Consider the following 19776-nt stretch of genomic DNA (forward strand, 5'->3'; position numbering starts at 1 on the left):
GTCAATCCACTGAAAGCAAAACGATTGACAATAAATTATAAGTAGATAAATACATTCAGGGTATGTAATTTGTATAGAAATTGATTATCTCCCAACATACATATTCACACACACACATATAAGTAAATGTAATTGAATTGCAGTGATTCTGCGTATAGTGTATAGGGTGGGTGTGGGATTTACATTATCACACAGAGGTGTAAATATTTGTTTCTTAATTTGTGCATACAAGTTTTAATAATATATTTTAAAAGACAAACCACGACCATGTTTTCGTATTCAAAGACATATTCAATTCAAAGTTTATGTATTAATAATAATAATAATAATGAGGACTTTGTATAGCACCTAATCTTTAGAAGCTCTAAGCGCTTTACAACATGTATTCCGCCCCTTTTAAGGATACCAAGTTTCAGATGATGATTATACCAAAATAATACAGACTGACATGTACACTGGTACATGGACCCATTGAAATTGCACTAAATATCAAACCATGAACACTGGATGGCAGTCCCTTCTGCTTTTATCTTTCTTACGTATTCCTACTCAGACCAGGTAAGTTTTACGTAACTCAGGCGAAGTTAGATGATAAAAGATGGGCATTTGGAAAAGATTACCTTGTAGAAAGGGAAGATGTTATTTTAATAGATATTTTGACAAAGGATGTCGGTAAATATAGTAAAGGGTACATATGTATGTAAGTATGTATGTATGTATGTATGTATGTATGTATGTATGTATGTATGTATGTTCACATGCATGTATCTATGAATTGTTATAACTCTATGTTCTTAAACTAAGTAACAGAAAAGTGAAAACCAACAAGTTTTGTCAAGTTCAACAAATAATCTATTTCCATCAAAAGCAAAATAAAATATTAAAAATATAACTTACAATTATGGTGAATGATATCCTAAATAGTCCTAAAGGTTATATCACAAGTCCAAAATTATAGAGTATTCCAAATGAGTACCAGTGGTGTTCTGAACGAAGTCCAATCTATTGTGCTGATATGCCAATAGTCTGGAATAGTTTGATGTTCTAAAAACAGGGTGCTCAAACTCAAACCACCCTGAGGGCCGCATGATGGAGTTTTCAATGGGCCAAGGGCCGCACCACATTTGTTATGTCTCACGACACCTTGTGATGCCAATCGTTTTGCAGGCCACAGGATAGGGCTTGGAGGGCCACATGTTTAAGACCCCTGTTCTAACATTATTGATGTATCTCAGTGATAAAATCCAAAATGCCTTTCAATGAAATTTACTGGAATTCCAAGACATGTATTTAATCAAAAGTTTATGAGCACCTTGTAATTCCAATGAATAATTAAATAAATTAAATCCTCTCAAGTGAACACAACTAAATGACTCCACTAAGAATGTCTTTAAGAGAGGTGTAACTAATTCTCAGGTAAACATCCTTATAAAAAGAATTATTAAAAAAAACAAGGCAGCAGTTTCAGAACCAGAACGAGGGTCAAATAATCATTAACAGAATATTTAATTTGTCAACAATGTTAGGTCTTTTAACAGTTAACCATATGAAAATTAGATCATCAAATACCAAGCTGATCATCAAGACTTTTTCTACAACTTCCAAGGTAAAAAGGCCAGAATAACTCCGATTAAAAGTACATCATACTATCTTGAAGCTATGTCATGTATTTTAAAATGACACAATCTATAATCATACAAATGAAAATACAATATAGATATATATAACAGTAAGTGTGTGTGTGTTTGTATGTATGAATTTAGCAATCTATAGATAGATAGATAAAAAGATAGACGCTATTGAATCCATCTATCTCAATGGTCCTGCATGGAAAGGATAAAGCCTATAACAGCATCGGAAATTAGGAATACACTTAAGGTTACACCCTTCATTCTTTGCTGCAGTTTTATACTTACATGTTTATATTTTATTTGCCTCTGCAGTTGTCTATATATGCTTCTCCATCCTTAAGCATCAATGACCTTCATTTCTCCATCCATGGCCTTGTTTTGTTTCAGTTCAAACTATCAACTACATGGATCACATTTTGTGTATCACATGAAACACGTAGCTCAATTTCTAAAATTGTTAACCATTTTGAAGATTTTGGCCATGTCTGGATTATTTAGAGAATCACAACTTACAGTCATCAAGTTCACACATAATAAAACAAGGTTGGTCAACACCCAATAGTTTGGATGTGTCTGTGTGATTTGGATCTTTAATGTAGCTTTAACAATTTTACAGTCATATCGCTACAATATCTGCAGTGTGACAGTTTATAGTGATGTCTAGCACTGGGGCATTATGCCACAGATATGCTGCATGACGTCCCACTCTATCACATTATCCCGACAAAAGGCCAACCAGTCTGAACACTAACCTCTTAATGCTGAGCGCCCAGCTTAGTACCATTTAAAAAAGTATTTGGTACAACTCGGACTGAGTTCAAACCAGAGAGATCCTCATGCATCCGAGGCCTCTCAAACACTAGGCCACCAGAGCGGTCCTGAAGTTTTGTTATCCTAACTTTGGTTTCACAACATAACTACCTATGCAACTATCATTTATAGTTCTAGTTACCACCACTGAAGCTACTAATGTGAGTTGAGGTGGGGTGGGGTGGGGGCAATGTGATTAGTTTGTAATGAAGTTCATGGGGATCTGTGTTAAAAATCCAAATCACACACACACACACACTTCTGGGTCATAACTCCTCTAAATGACAACAAGGGATGCATGATATCCAAGTCATTTTTAAGTCTCATCGGAATCAAGGGGTATGATGGATGTGATTGAAATCCAATATTTTCTATCAACATTTTGATGTTGCAACTTAAGCCAGACTGGTCGCCTATCTTACTTTATTGTAAAGATATGTGCAGTAGCTACATAACTGCAGGGAACCAGGTTACAAACTAAGTCAGTAGGATTGACAATCAGAAGCCATAACACCTGTAAATGATGTGGAATGCTGGGAATCAAAGTCACTGAAGGGCTCATCTGTACAATGCAGAATTCCAAATTTGGTTGAAATCAATCAATCCTTTGGGAAAGGAGACAAGCTAACTGTATAGAATCTGATTACCTTTCATTTTAACATTCATAAAACTTGCTGCCAGTTACGTTCTATACAATTCTGTTATGGCTAATCAACAGATCAATTTGTTGTCTAGAAGATAATTAAATTGGAAAATCGACAGCAATCTCAATCATGCTTAGCCATGTATTAAAAAACTAATCTAAGTTATGCTTGAATGAGATCACTAGCACAATGGATGAACAAGACTTAATTCAACAAAGTTATTCTTAATTTATTTCTTAAAAAAAGAAATAGAAAAATACAGCACACATTGGTGCAACAAACTGTGGGAACTGTAAATAACTTGCACAACCTTTCCTCCATGGTATTGAGAGGTTGCATGACTGACAAAATTTGCAATCCTGTAGCATCTCTGTATATACCTGGTTCTACTTTAAAAGTCACAAGCTGACATAGGTAATGGGCAACTCTAGAGACTACTGACCAGTGGTTTTCAGTGACCAAGACCATCTGTCAAGGTATGCAGTCTTGAACTAAACTTGCTGTTCATAATCCATTACAGTATTATCATAATGGATTTATCTGACCTCTAGATCCCATAATCAATAGGTGTATTTATTAACATTGTGCATGTCATCCACAAAGTTTGGTCAAATAACTTAATCTAGAACAAAAGATAATTTGCAAAACCCATTTTTATTTTGACCTTTTGTCCTCAGATCAATAGGGTTCTCCCAAATCCAAATGGCAATCCCTTCATAAACTTTGGCCAAGATACATGGTCTAGAACTGAAGTCGTTATGTAAAAGAGATTATGCTTCCTTCAGACACAGTGACATTCAGCATGGGGCCCCAATCGCCTGAGTGGTCTAAAGTGCTCACCGTTACGGATCATTGCCATCTCACCTCTGTCTACATGGGTTCGAGTCTCAGGTTCGGCCAATGTGGGTATGTGCGAAAGCATGCCAGTAGCATCTCATGGGCTGGTGGTTCTTTCCTGGGTTTGCCGGGTTCTTCCTAAACCATGTATAGTCTATCTTGTATTGAAAAATGGTGTTAAACCCTATGATAACAATGACATTGAGCTTTTCTATTTTGACCCAAACATCAGAAGGCTCCTTTTTTACTTATGTGGAAAAAATCTACAAACCTTGGTGAAGGTACATGTTTGAGAGCTGAAGTTTTTGTACTGACACCATTTTTCTTCTTCCAGTGTCCCTGACCTGACTTTATAACTCAATATCAATAGTCTCGATCTGTTATGGAGAAACAATATTTTTCTTCAAAATGACATCGACCTTTGGCCTTGTAACCCCAAAATTGAAAAGCTTATTCCATATCACATGTGCAAATCATCAACATAGCTTGTTAAGTGTAGAAGGTGAAGCAGCCAAGTTATTGTGCAGAAATGAAACAGAAAACAAATGATTGGACAGATATCACAATATAATAAGCTGTGCCTTATGGCAGACAGATACAAATGAAAACTGTAATTGCAATTTTTTATATTAAATTTAGACTGCTCTCACAATAATAAGACTGACATAGCTAATTAGAATGGACTATTTAAGTACAATTTATTAAAGTAATTAAACATACATGCCAACACTACAGTTCTGAGAGGAACATAAGCACAGAGCAGCCTGTACTTACAGGCTAATTTTTATTAAGGTTACTAAATTTATCAGCTTTTTCTTTTCTAAAAAAATTATAAATTCAAACACTGCTTGTCTATTTTTTTACAAAAGTTTGATGCATATTTTTTACAATGAACAGTGTGAATGTGATCCTCTAGTAAATTCCACAAAAATGATATCAATAAAAAAGAAACAAAGGAATATATTTCTTTCACTCAGCACAGTTAGGCAATATAAAAACCATGTAATAATGATTTAAGATAAGTACATTGCATTTACAATCATCAATGCCCACTCAGGCCAACCATATATATATGAACAAAAATATATAAATCTGAAACAGATTTCATAAAATGTACAATATGCAGGGGAATCCTGCAATAAGAAAATAGCTGGTATTCTTAACTGCTGAATATATTATATACCAAGCCAAGGTAATGGGTGGGAGCAGAATACACGAATTGGCAGTCAAACAGACAATAATAGCTTTACTACCAGCCAAATTTTTTTACCAAAACTGGAGTTAGATGCTGTATAAAACATTAAGTATAATCTTTAAGTTATTGGTTTCTGAAACTTAAAAAATTATTTTTATCTACTTGTCAGTGGGCTTATGTCTTGAGTAGTGTCAAGGAATAAGGGACATATAAAACTATAATCTCGCCAGCAATGATATGACCATGTTATGTCCAAATCTGTGTTTTAATAAAACATAATAGGGTGGCCCAGCAGTTAAACCTCCCACTGCAAATAGCCATGAACAAAAAAAAAAAAAAAAAAAAAAAAACAACATGCCCAGTAACAAGGATGTTTGAGTTCCATTTTCTATGTAAAAGAGGAAACATTTTTTTCTGAAATAAGACCATACCAAATTAAGACATGATTCATCAAGTCTGATTTGGTGGTCTTAATTGGGAAGTTTAATCTATTGCAAATCACAAAATGTTCAAAAGCAATCAAAATGTAGAAAATGAATTGGGCAAACTTCTATTTATATAAAATATAACATGGTCATATCAAATGTGCACCAGAAAAAAAATCATTAAACTGGTAAAATTTTATCTTCCATATACCGAGTTCTTTTTGTTTTGGAAAAATGTAATGTACTAAAATGTTATAACAGAATTTGGTCTATAATATTGACAGTCACATCATGGGAAGTTTTCACATACCAAGGAAAAAATATACAGAAAATATAATGATACATAAACACATATACATGCTCACTTCTCTCAAAACTTATATTCAATTAGATACCACAACATATGCTAATATTTAGTAAACAGAATACAAATCAAGAATTTTGCAAAGGCTAGCAGTTTAACAATTACAAACATAATTGATAAGCACACATTCATGGATAAAATGTGCAGGATTTGGAGGTTAAACAGAAAGCATATAAAGATGCATTTCCTCCCAAAACAAAGTTTAAACTAATATGATGAGTGAATTTTGTTTGTATTACATTTCTACTGAAAACAACTGCCTAACAGTCAAAAGTTATTATAACTCAAAACCAGTCAAACTTTTTCAGGTTTTAGGAAACAGTTGTTTGCAGACTAAACATAAATAATGACTGCATTCAGTAAAAGTGGTTCTGAAAAATCAGATTTGGTTCCCACAAATGTAAACATGCACTGTGTTTCGATGATCGTTCTTGTTTTCAATTGTATCTTACATCCATTTGGACTTGGACAGGAGGGTCACAAGTCAGGCACAGATCTCCACGTAGTGAAACTGGAACAATGACTACATATTCTCAGCTATTTGCTTTCCCAGCCCTCAGGTTACTCATCGATGGGTTATGCATGGTTGCATGTGACAAATTGTGTAGTGATGCCAGAACAGTGACAGAATGTGCAATACACAATGCTTTGTCATCCCAAAAGTTACTTATGAGTGGGTTGAGTATGGTTACATGTGCCAGACACGCTATATAGTAACAGTGGAACAAAGACATCATGCACTCTACCCCTTGTTTTGCCAACCATCAAGTTGCTGATGGGGGTGGGGGTGATATGGTTTGCATGTGACATGCTGCCACCTTTGGCAGTCTGTTGATCACAATTTACCATCATTTGCAAGTGAATAAAGCTTTAAACAAAGAACATACTTAATACAATATATTGGAATATAATGAAAGAAAACTTAAGTATATTTTTATTTGGAGACTAGATCCCTATTGTGTTATATCATTATTATATTTCTGATGACTGAAGAATTACACAGGACTAGAAACATTCCTTCACTGGCAGTGTAGGAATGATTGTAAATTCAATTTGCCAATTTATCTTAAGTGTTCACAATCTGGGCTTCATAATAGAACTGACAAAGGGAATTACCGCTGTCCAAGTGAACATACAAGAATGAAAAATAATGCTCTTTTCACACTCATGCTCCTCATATCATTCAACATCATAACATTGTCACTAAGAATGGGAGAATTAGGTTACTATCACCGATATTTGGAACTGTATCAAAATATTTTCACTGTGTACGAATATCCAAAATACATGGTGCATTTTAAAAATGACAATATTCAGTGGAGACTTAAAATCTGAGATTATATAGTTAGAGAAGTCTGAGAAGAAAAGACTGCCAAAAAATGAAAGAAAAAAGAAGCAATGACCTACTTCCCATAAATCAAAACAAATAATGTCATTACTTATGGTAAAAAGGATTCTAAGAAACCAAACAAGAAATTGGCCATGGCCTAAATATCAAACCTGCCCCCAAGCTTGAAAATGAAATACAAGTCATACTGAACCTACTTTTGGTGGAAATGTATTTTACCCACAACACATATAGATTTCAATTTCCATGATTTTGTGGTCAAAGGTGCCCAAGTCACTGACCAATATGTGCAACTTAAACAATATCAATAAAGTATGATATCTAGGTTTAACCAACACAATATACCCATACACATAACTGAATGTCTCTCTAACCAATATTAGTTAAGAAACTGAGGTACAAGAAAAACTTAATACAAGTCAGGAATATGTGAATGTATGTCACACTGATCAACTTTTTGATAGAATGGTGTTGTACACAATACATTTTATCCACATACTATGAAATGTGACTTAATTGTTGGTTAGCTTGTTTTAACTGTACTTTCAACACATTATTGGCCATCATATGCCAAGAAAATGGGAGACAAGTGCCCTTACCCAAGGGCACTATGAGGCAGCAGATCCAAGCTGGCATGGACTGGTATCAAAGCCATGACCATTTGACTATAAATCCAATCTCAACCACAGCCCTGTCATGGTCCCTCATGGCATGTGAAACACTTTATTTATTTATTTAATTAATTAGATGAAATTTGTGGGAAAAAACTCAATATTTTACATCATATTATCATTTAATAAAATCCTGTACTTGATATAACATGACTGAAAATGCAGCAAGAACATTTACATACACTTGCAATCCTAGTAAATTCGCATGCTCTCTCACACACAATAGTCAGGTCAAAAAAACAGATACAATAGAGCTAACATAACATGATAATAACCAGAAATGTCATTTACACATCACAAATGCTGTTGTTGTTTTTGTTGTTGTTGTTACAGGATTTAACGCCATTTTTCAGCACACGATAGGCTATGCATGGCCGCCAGTATTAATGGTGGAGGAAGAATGCCGGGAAAACCCCGGAAAGAACCACCAATCCACGAGAAGCTACTGGCAAGCTTTCTCACATTCCCACATTAGCCGAATCCGAGACTCGAACCCACGCAGACAGAGGTGAGATGGCAGTGATCCGTAATGGAGAACGCTTTAGACCACTTGGCCACCCCACCACTAAGGCAAACCTTATTTGTCTCAAAAATGAAAAAGTAAATGCTGATTCTATTCTAACCTGGCAGGCTGATGATTTTCAAATTTTACAGATGTATTTAAAAAATATCTACTGGGTGATTATATTTTATAATTTAACCTAAATCTTTCCCTGTATTACTGATAACTTTATCTGCTAAGTTATCTACGACTAGCAATAGTACATACCCCAGAATATAATATCATTAAAGTTAAGCTGAAAAAAAGGAATCTGACATAATCAGATAGCTGAAGTTTTGCCTAAAAAATATCACAAACATAAGAAACAAGAAATTTTGCAGACTGTCATGTATTGCTTTCTCTACCATGGCATGATCCACAAACCTGCCAAGTCATTAGAGCAAGACAAATATGTCACTGTGATCTAATTTGTGAGAATTATCTCTCATGATAAATGCATCTATCAAGTTTCATAAATGTATATGATAAAGCATCAAATAAACAAAATTACTAGCAAAAATGCAACATAATCACTCAACCATGAAATGTATGTCATTGTGACCTTTTTCTACCTGTGATAAACAGTATCTTACTTGTTTTTTACACCAATCATGCTCGATAACTCTACATGCAACAGTGTCAGACAAACTACAAAATTTAGAAACTTAACAATGATGCTGAAGTCAACAACAGCAACAACATCATTGTGAAAGTGATACTTATGTTTCACATATGCTTCACACGAGGCAATATTTTAAACTATTCAGACATGAAAGTTTTGTGACTGTAAAACCTGAGATGAAAAAACTGATTACAGACTCTCTTGACTCTTTATAAAAGCAGCATCAGAGGAAATGGGGTAAAACATAATCCCTGGTGCATGAAAAGTAGGCCATCATAAACTACATTTGTTTGCAATGAGTAGCACCCTCCAAGTTTCATGACTGTACACAAAATGGAATCAGAGAAACTGAGCTAAATGCCAGAAATGTACATAATTGAAAGTACACGACCTATTTTTGCCTGTGGCAACTAGTACCCTTAAAGATAAACACACCCATCAAGTTTCTTACTGTACATAAACTTTACTATAGTAACTAATCCAAATGAAAAACCCAAACACTGATACCTCCAGCACCACCAACAAAAAACAACATTGTTAGAAAAATAATCTGTGTCTTGCCTATTGTTAAAATAATAACCATTATGTATCGCTCAGGAAGCTGAGGAATAAGGAGTTAGATTCAATAATGCCTTGCTATTATATTATTAGTCATAACGAGCATCAGTAAATATTGACAGAGCATGTATTTATCACATCGTATACACTTTTGTTAGTGCCATTACAATATGTGATAAAAACAGATTGGCACAAAGTGGTGCAACACCTTATTAATGAAAATCAGCAGCATCATTGAGTAATGCAAAGCTCCAAGCCTTATGTGATAAAAAGAATTTTAAACTTTTGTTCATTATGTATAAAATTTATGAAATTGACATATTCTGTACAACAATACAAAATGAGGCTCAGTACAATAGTACAATAGTACAAATATGACACTTGCAGAGTAGTTACTATATAGTACAATATGCCACTTGGTATAACAGTACAACAATATGATATGTAACTTGGTACAACATTTACAATATGTATTTGCTGCACACAGCCCATGGTATATATTATTCAACTCGTGCAAAATGTTTTAGATTAACTGAACACATGCTTAACACAAGTTCTTCTGCATAAGGGATACAATTACACATATCCTGAAGAAGTGAAATGGCTAAATTATGTTGTAATACTGTCCAAAGATAGATTGTTAACAAGCTATCACCTACCTGTAATCATTCAATTTTTATATTATTTTATTTTTTAAGGATCAGATTATATTGTTAATAATAATTATGAGTCAATACACTTGTCAAAACAACCAAATCTGAGACGAGTTCATAAAACACAGATGCATAACTATACTGTCTGAAATTAGCTAAATGTGAAATTGAATCAAGTTGATGTATGGACAGACATGAGTAACAACAACATAGCCCCACCAGTATCATTATGGGGCATTGGAAATTGCTAATTTATCGCATGTTTGACGTATTTAGTATTACACTCACAAATAGTAGACTTCCTATCTTATTTACATTGGTGCAATGACCAATAAGAGCAAAGTTATCTTATTTACTTAGGCAATTACCAAAAAGAGGGAGGCCCTGAGTGGCTGAGTGATCTAAAGCATTCACTGTTCTGGAACATGCCATTTTTCAGCACAATATAGGCTATACATGGTGGACAGTATAAATAGTGGAGAAAGAACCCAGGAAAATCCTGGAAAGAACCAGCAACCCAGGCAAGCTTTCTCATGTACCCACAATGGCCGAGCCAGAGACTCAAACCCACACAGACAGATGTGAGATGGCAGTGATCCGTAATGGTTCATTCTTAATGATAATTCTCCCTAAATCACATAAACGCTTTATCTGATTTGTCACCAAAAAGAAGCAGACTATGAATTTCATAGATTAATTGAATGTGAACCTTTATTGGTACCTGACAAATCTACAAACTATTTTAAGTATTTCATTTTTGATCAGATTGTAAAGGTTTACATACTGTCAGCCTGCTACAGTACTATATTTTCTGTAGATATTTTCTGTGATATGAATTATATATATATATATGTATATATGCAAAAGTGTGAATTATACTATCTGACAGAAATTTTCATTTCCATATCTACTTCATAAACATACATGTGTATATCATACAAAACTTTTGTGCTTCGGTTTGAGACTGAGATCATTACAAAGCTGATCAAAAACATTGCTCAAAGTTTTGAGCAAAAATTCAATTTTAGTTTTACAATTTTATGATCATAGCCTCTGTATGAATAGGTTTGCCAATTTTGGACAAGGCACATCATAATTCTTATATAACATTGTATCCCTATGAACAAGTAATTTAAGGCTGGAAATAGACTCATCCTTCTACTTGGTTCCATTTGTGTGCTTGGTTTGCGTAACTTCTAACGAGATCTGGTTGTAAGCATCCAACATTTGTTGTCTGACTCTCTCTGTCAACTCCCCAACATCTGAAGCCTTAAGGCCTTTTGTTGGCAATGCGGGTAGACAGGTGATGATGAACTTTCCTGGAACAAATTTTGGAAGAAATGGCTGAATTCAGTTACAGAAGTCTCTTGCTATTAAAAATTTTCAAGTCTCAAAAAGAACACAAGACAGCGATGTTAAATATCCCAATAAAAAGAAACAACAGACCTATTGGCCTATGTCAGTCCAACTCTAACACTGGGTAATAACTTTGGACACCTGCGCAATATTATTTCCATGGAAGGTGTATCATAGCAAGCCATGGGCAAAAATTGGCTATGATTTATTTATCATCCAGGGCTGATTTTTTTAAATTATCTTTTCTTGCTTTCCTGAGTACACATACAAATACATGATCAACAACACAATGTAACAATTCCTACACATGAATGAAAACGCCTGTTTAATTGATTCGTAAGTATCCATGTTTGGAAGAGAAACTTTGATTGACTCATTTATACGGGAAAATGAGTCATGTTGTGTCAGTGATTTGTTAAGCAGGTTTATGAGAAACAAAGAACCTCAGGACAGGCAGCCATGGATGAAAAGGACAAGATGAATTATAGATGTACACTGTATTAGTGTTATACAGTGGTATTTGTTGCCAGTGGTATGTACCACAATAATTTGTCACTGCAATGGTGTCAGTAAGGAATGCATGGAAATTCCCAATTAATCTTGTTCTGAATTTAATTACAATAACAGCATGCTTTCATAATAAAATGGTTTATAAAAATAATATTTGTGTAAAACAGCTGCATTTGTCACAAATTAATTTTGAATATTAAAACTATTTAAGTCACATGACACTTGTCATGCATGCCATCATGCATGCCATCATGGCCAAGTGGGATGCAGTGAAAGCTTTTCAGGCAATATCCAACTTTTGATATTTTTCTCTTTTTTGGGGTGGGGGGCTATGATTTTCTTTTGAGCTATGATATTTTATTTTATCTTAAGATAATTAGTTTGTTTCAAATATAATGGATATCATAAGGTGTTATTTTGCTAAAAATCTGATCAAGATATTTGTCCAGCTATTAACAGATGGAATATTTAAAATTAACTGTCAGGTCTCTGCTGTAAAATATTATATTCTTGGTCATTAATCCAAGTGTGGTATACCATAGTACATATTGTGGCATGTTCAGTAGTACCACAGTAAACAGTAGTATAAAACTTTTCTTGGTACCCAGCTCAAATGGTTTGTGACCTGTGAGGATGGGTTAAATGTAAGGCATTATGTAATCGCTAGCATTATGGGTATCTGTTGGACATTCAAAACTCATGGCCATCACCTAGCTGTCACTATATCAACAAAAATTCAAATGGTTATACAATCTCAACATTTTTCAAGACTGTCAGTATATACTAAAAACAGGTCAAATTAAAATTAAAAGGTAAATTGTCAATTAAAAATATTGAGTGATGTGCTAACAAGTGAGCATGGTTATTTCATATCTGTATGGACCTTAATTCTTTTGCTGTACTGTCTTGTAAACTAAACAAGTTTGTACAAATGGATCTGTTGCACCTGCCAGAACAAGTGTCATGTGAAAAACATTATTTCTGATTCCCAAGGTACCTAACAGAGTTGTGTTTACAAAAACATTTTTAGTAATCTAAGGAAGGAAAAGAGAGACATTAACCTGTAGCCTGTATAAGTAGTAATGCTTAATGCTCATGAACAATATTACCATGGGACAGTTTACACAGCTGACTGTTATAGAGATGATTAAGCTGTAAAGCCAGTCAGAGAAAAACAACCACCTGTGCATATATAACTTAAATTACAACAGCTATTGTGATTTGTTGTTAAAAATTCTTGAAGCATTGCTGTGGGATAGCACATTAGGTTAATTTGCATAGGTGAAGTGCATGAACTGGAACAAAACAATTTGCTGGAAGTCACATAATCAAAAAGATGCTGTTTGAAGAAACAAGGTATTATACCTCAAGGTCTTGAACAAGAACATTTATTAAAGATTATCTGCACATTCATTGCCCTAAATAATACCTAAGCTCTGGTGCATCAAAGAATGAAGGTAGAAGGAGAAGGTAGCATGTAAACACCAAAACATGGCTTAAATAACATTCTCCAAAGATGCATGATGTTTGATATGCCCATGAGGTACCACCGCTCTGTTGGCCTTGTGGTTAGAGCGTCCGCCTCAGATGTGGGAGGTCGTGGGTTCGATCCCCAGCTGAGTCATACCAAAGACTTACAAAAATGGTACTATCAGCTGCCTCGTTTGGCGTTCAGCATTAAGAGGTTAGTGTTAGGATTGGTCGGCCTGGTGTCAGAATAATGTGACTGGGTGGGAATATCATGCTACATGCCTGCAGCATGATGCCCCAGTGCTAGACATCACTATAAACTGCCACACTGCAGACATCGTAGCGATATGACTGAAAAATTGTTAAAGCTACGTTAAAAATCCAAATCACACACATACACACCCATGAAGTAGAAAAGGCTCGAACATCATGGCATTAATCTTCATAAATGAAGGGACCATCTCAGTAAGGAACTGATAAAATCTCTTGATTAGTGGGACAATCCACATACAAATAGTTGATGCCAGAATATCAGCAGAGCCCTTTTAAAGAAAGGCAAAGATGCTTCCTACCCTTCCTTCTCCCTCTAGAAGCCATCAAATAGAATTGCAAAGCCCAATATGGACATAAGAGTTTATTTTATTTATCCCCAGTACATGTACAACTGACACTAGAGGTCTCAATAGGGTGGAGATGCTGAATGGAGGCCAGGTAGGGGAGTGTACTATGCAGCTCACTACCAAGGCTAAAAGTCGAAACATATCCTTATGCTGCCAGGCAAATTGTTTGAGAAAGCTCTATGCCCATAGCTGAATGGGAGATCAAAAGAAGATTTGGACATGAGGTAGCCTCAAAAAGTCTTTCCAAACTGGAGAGAATCTTCTCATCATCTGAGCCTGAGGGCTTGGCACACATATCCAACAGCAGAAGAAAAAATCTTTAATGACCAAATCTCTTAATCCTCTGCTGCCCAAGTTCAGCATCAAACTCATTTAAGTCACTCTAACCTGATCCTTTTCTTACTCCTGGGGGCGGGACACTGTTACGTTGTGTCTTACTGATGCTGGGGAGACCTGGAAGTAAGAGCAGCCTCATCCTATAACTCCTCACATGGAGCGAGGTGACAGAATCGGCTGCAGGAGGAGATGATGTCAACCTGTAATATCAACCATCCTATATGGCCAAGGCCCAGATTTCATTGGCAGCATAAATGGGAAGGACAATTCTCCTCCATGAAATGATGTCCCTACATCATGTTTGAATTTTGAAGGATTATAAGAAAGAGGGACAGGCCAATCTGATCCCCTTCCATATTATGGGGCATGTATGCCAACTCCAGTTCCCACTGGTAGCTTGGTGAAAGGGTGTCTCGTCCAGATCCCTATCCAAGTACTACAAGAACTCTAATGACTGGTGACCAGTAGTCACAGACTGAAAAATAAGCCCATCCATTGTTCTGTGACCTGCAGGAGGACCTCTCCTCAGATCTTATTGATCTGGATCACAACTTTCCCTTTCCACTGTGGTTTGATCATCTGGCTATCAGAACAATCATGGATGATTATAATATTTATGAAGGGCATGAGACCCAAACTGAAACGCAATGTAATAACAGCAATGCCTTACTTCCTTGTATTATATTAATGATAATGATGTCTGATGCGAGACCTGTGATTCGACAACATTAAACATCAGCAATACTTAACCTGGGTACTGATGACAACAAATGTAGTGAAACCAGCTACAAACAACATATTATTCTGAATAAAAAAGTGTGAGTGTGAGTTGAATTAACTCCAGATACCAATGAATGGCATACTACCTGTTGTCAAACACAAAGTAACATTAGCAATACTTAACCTGAGTACTTATGGTTATGAACATAGTGAAACCAGTAAAATCGCAATATAATTATAATGCATAAAAATAAGTGGAGTGTGATGACAACTCAGCTCAAATTAATGTCATGTGTCAACCTGAACATGCTAAAAGTAACGCTGGTGTATGACTCCCTTCTGCAAGTGTAAATTTAACATAAAGCATTAGTTAATGAAACATGACACCAGATGTCCACTAATTAACTGAAGACTGAAATGGAAGCCATAAGCAAATCTGAGTTGAATGGGGAGACAATACCTATAATAGAGTCTGGAAAATAATACTGATTTAGGAACAAATGTGAATTTCTCAGTCCCAATAGAGAAAGGGGAAATGGGCACCGCTGATAAATGGAATAACATATACTTAAATCTTTCAAATGAGCTAATACTACCACCAAATATGCAAAGGACTAAGGTTATAAACACTCAAGGAATATGGAAAACCATATTTCAGTGCCAAGTACGCATTCTTGGCACAAGTGAAGACAACACTTCTGAAGAAATTGCTTTGAAGTGAACTGATACAAAATGGCATCCAGAGAAGGCATCCATAAGATGGCTACTGCACATAGGCCACTGAGGTGGGGAACAGACTGAGTTTGCATTCTTCTAGTTCTTAACTTTCTCCAACTTTCCATCTCATGTAAGGTTGGAAATTTTATTATGTGGACAAAGATAATTTCCATGCTGGAAGGGTAAGCTACATAAGAGTAATGGATATCACATCACTGATATTAAATTATACATCTTCACATACTGTAAACACCAAATCGACATGAGTCATCCTGAAGTAGTGTATACAACATATGATGTCACAGCAATACCAGAGCATCAAGGCAGATGCAGCAAGCACAAGGGTCTTCAGGAAAGTTAAAACAACACTACCATCCAAGTCTCTATTGAGTGCAGCAATGACCAGCAATAACTCTCAGCATCACCTTCAAACCATTTAATGAACTATCAATAGCAGTGAAGACTATAAATTAATATTGTACAGTGAATCAACGAAGTCTTTAATTTATTATCTGTATGGCTGTGATTCTGTGAGTGTACCCACATGACTGTTTTGATGATACAAGATAGCGCAGACTTCCCAGCCAGTATATTAAATATGAGAAAAGAAAATGCATTTTATTTTCTTAATCTCTGGTCATCTTCTGTAGGTTTATATAAACTGATAACTCATTTTCAATTGTACAGTGTTATTTATATGGGTCATGTGCACTAACTGAATTTGCAAACACAAAAAACATACTGAGTTTCAAAACCCCCCAAATTTCTCTGAAAGGTTGACAGGTACACCTGTGTCTTGCTCAACATAATTCAGGTTGAAAGGAAGACTTGGCAGAGCTTGAACAATAATGATGGTATCATATATCATATATTTGAATGGGATGGTTCTGAAGAGGATTTTCAATGGGATATCAGGATGAGGGGTTCAGACTCTTCACTCATGTAACTTAGGAGTCTCCAGCATATTTGTAGTAGTTCCTGGCATAAACTCTAGTTTCCCTCATTTTCAAAGGGATAGAAGGAAAATGAAAAGAACACATGCAATTTATTTTATCACATAACATAAATAAATTCTAAGCTATTTTTATATATTCCCCTCCCCATTTCATTTGCCTGCCACGTGATTTTTGCTGAAATTCTGCTAATAAGTTTATTTTTTCTTGTTCAGAAAGATATGTCCTCAAAAAGGTTTAAAAAAGATTTAAAAACTGGAAAAATTGCTAAAAAGTGGCCTGAATATCTAATCAGGTCATATACATACAATACAAATATACCTACCAAATGTTCATTTTGTCTACCTCATGATTTTTGCTTAATCTTTCTTACAAAATCTCAGAGAAAAAAGTTAAAGCCAAAAAACTTAAAAAATCTGTTGAACAAAAAAAGGAGAAATTGCTATACAGACTGTAAAATCTTAGAGGTCATCTAAATATTACCTCATTAACCCCTGGTGCCACGTTTATGCATCAGGAGGTAGTACCCTACTTCCGAGCTCCGTAGCGTCAAGGTCATTTAAATTACACCAAAGTGGTTGGCATTGCAGAAAGATAGACAGATGTAACTCAACAATGATACCAGATAATCTGGACTTTCTACTCACATTAGAAATAAAGAGGGAAAAACATTTTTTGAGACCCGATATTTGTACATAAAAAATTCGCCCATTGTTGAAATTGGATTTTGTGTCTGGATTTTAGACTTTCTGGCCTCAGATTTAAGGCAGACTGGCTTGAACTGCTCTGGCAGTCAAACCCTTGCAAAAGGTAGCACAAGTTGGGGATTTGGAGTAAAAAGTGTCCAGGACATGAAAATGATGGGTCCAATAGGCCCAACAAAACTAAAAGAAACCTCCAACTTATACCCTTCTGCACATGCATGAACGAAATAGCTGATGAAAAATGTTTAAAACTTAACTAGGGATCAGGCAAAGTGAAAATTTGTTGGAAGCAGATTTATTTGGATATTTTCAGAAGTAGCCCCCAAGATACTTTATTAACTTGCATTTCAGGTGAAAATGACAACAAAACCACGAGTTAATCAGTTAATACAGTATGCAAATCTAGTTTTATTAGTCTACCTAAAGTGAATTTTTAGTTCAAGAAATGTTAAAAATTCCAAAAGTTATAACGAAATTATATGAAAAAATAGAGCACTTCCACCAGAATCAAATCAGGAGCTGAGACAGGCTCAGGGTATCTAAATATCCAATTTGGTCTGGTTTGGTTCAATAGTTTTGGGCCTAATTTGCTTACCAGAAAGTTGATAGGGAAGGGTTATAATGATCTGAAAACAACTCATTACTCAAATAACATGCTCTGTCCCATTGTAAAGCATTATCTTTTATGCACCTATAAGAAGTAGGAAACTAACAAGTTTTTCTTAATGGCACTTTGTTTGATTTTTCAGTTTACAGAGGTTGTAGTGATAGATCATTAGGTGATCAACTCCATTCATCCATAAATGAACAAAATGTTTATTGCCAAAATAATGCAAATTCATAGCATATTTAAGTATCAAATCTTACCTGTAGTGAACCTCTTTTCTCTTTTTGAATAAAATTCTGAATAAGAGGAAAATACAACTGGAACAATAGGCACCTGCAAGCAGAAATTGATTAAAAGTTCTGCAATCAAAATTAAATGTCAAAGAAACTGCAAATATTTGCACATTTTTAATCTGCTCCCCCATCCCTTATCCTGTTCACCAGCACCTTCAGCCTGCATTTTGGATACCAAAACATTTGTATTATCTTTACATCAACAAAAACAAACAGGCAAATACGATCTTTTCTTAATTTGTGTAGATGGAGTTCAGGTTACATGGAATAATCTATCTTACTGATAAAAGTGTGACTACACAACTTCCATATTGCCCAACAGTCAGGAGAAATTAATAAAACTTGCCGAGAGTCCCTCTGCCACAATCAGTGACCCAGGCAATTCCAAAGCCTTTCCTTTTTATGTGAGTCAACTTCCAGCATTTTATGCAATTTCACTGGCATAAGACAAAATCTGGTTCCTTCTTCACAGATCTCCCAGTGTTAAACAAATCTATGCTGCAGTAGGCTCTCGACTTTTTTCCAAACAGTGTTGGATCAATCTCTTTCCTCCGAGCGAGTAAGTGATCCTAATTACTTCAGAGTGCCTTCAGTTCTTGCTTTGCCAATATCCTCCCCTTTCCATCATCTCCATTTCTGATGAAGTACTGCTGAACTAGGTAAAGGAAACACCTTTGTAGCTAGGTTCCAGATGCTCATTAAAAAGTGGGTGGTGGAGAATGTGTGGCATGCACAATCTCAAGATGTTTCTGAATGCATTTTCTAGGTAAACACAGACCTTCCAAGCCCCAAACAAGACCATATCAGTAAATCGATTTTTAAAAAAAAGGCTGGACCAGTTTGAAACAAGGTGTGACAAAATATCATGTACTTGACACCACAATTGCAACTGACTCGTCATCACCATACAGCTGGGATACAGAATTTGTGCTGCAACCATTAGCAGCATTTGAACCTGTCTCTATGGATTTTGTACGTACAATCCTGATACAGAGTTCACCAAAGTCATGTGAACCTGATCCAATTCCAACATCACTGTTGCTTGAGTGTTTAGATCCAGTATTGCCTTCACTAACTGATGTTATTAATACCTTTCTCTCATCCGATGATTCCCATCATTTTTCAAAACTGCCATTGTAAAGCCTCTGCTGAAGAAACCAACACTAGACCATAATGATTTAAAGAACTACT

The 19776-nt window shown here is 35.4% G+C and overlaps 1 protein-coding gene across 1 annotated transcript in view; it reads right to left on the reverse strand.

Annotated features, from left to right (window-relative positions):
* Positions 1 to 829: 829 nt before the first annotated feature.
* Positions 830 to 19776, reverse strand: part of LOC149772603 (1-acyl-sn-glycerol-3-phosphate acyltransferase alpha-like) — a 63609-nt gene continuing 44662 nt past the window's right edge. The window contains exons 5-6 of the mRNA XM_089947585.1: positions 18553 to 18625; positions 830 to 11618 (exon numbers count right to left, since the gene is read on the reverse strand). Of these exons, the coding sequence (XP_089803711.1) occupies positions 11458 to 11618; positions 18553 to 18625 (234 nt within the window). The 3' untranslated portion in view covers positions 830 to 11457. The remainder of the gene's footprint in view (positions 11619 to 18552; positions 18626 to 19776) is intronic.

Source organism: Sinohyriopsis cumingii, unplaced genomic scaffold (assembly GCF_028554795.1).
Source record: "Sinohyriopsis cumingii isolate HCF-2022 unplaced genomic scaffold, ASM2855479v2 utg001342l, whole genome shotgun sequence".
In the NCBI taxonomy this organism is placed as follows: domain Eukaryota; kingdom Metazoa; phylum Mollusca; class Bivalvia; order Unionida; family Unionidae; genus Sinohyriopsis; species Sinohyriopsis cumingii.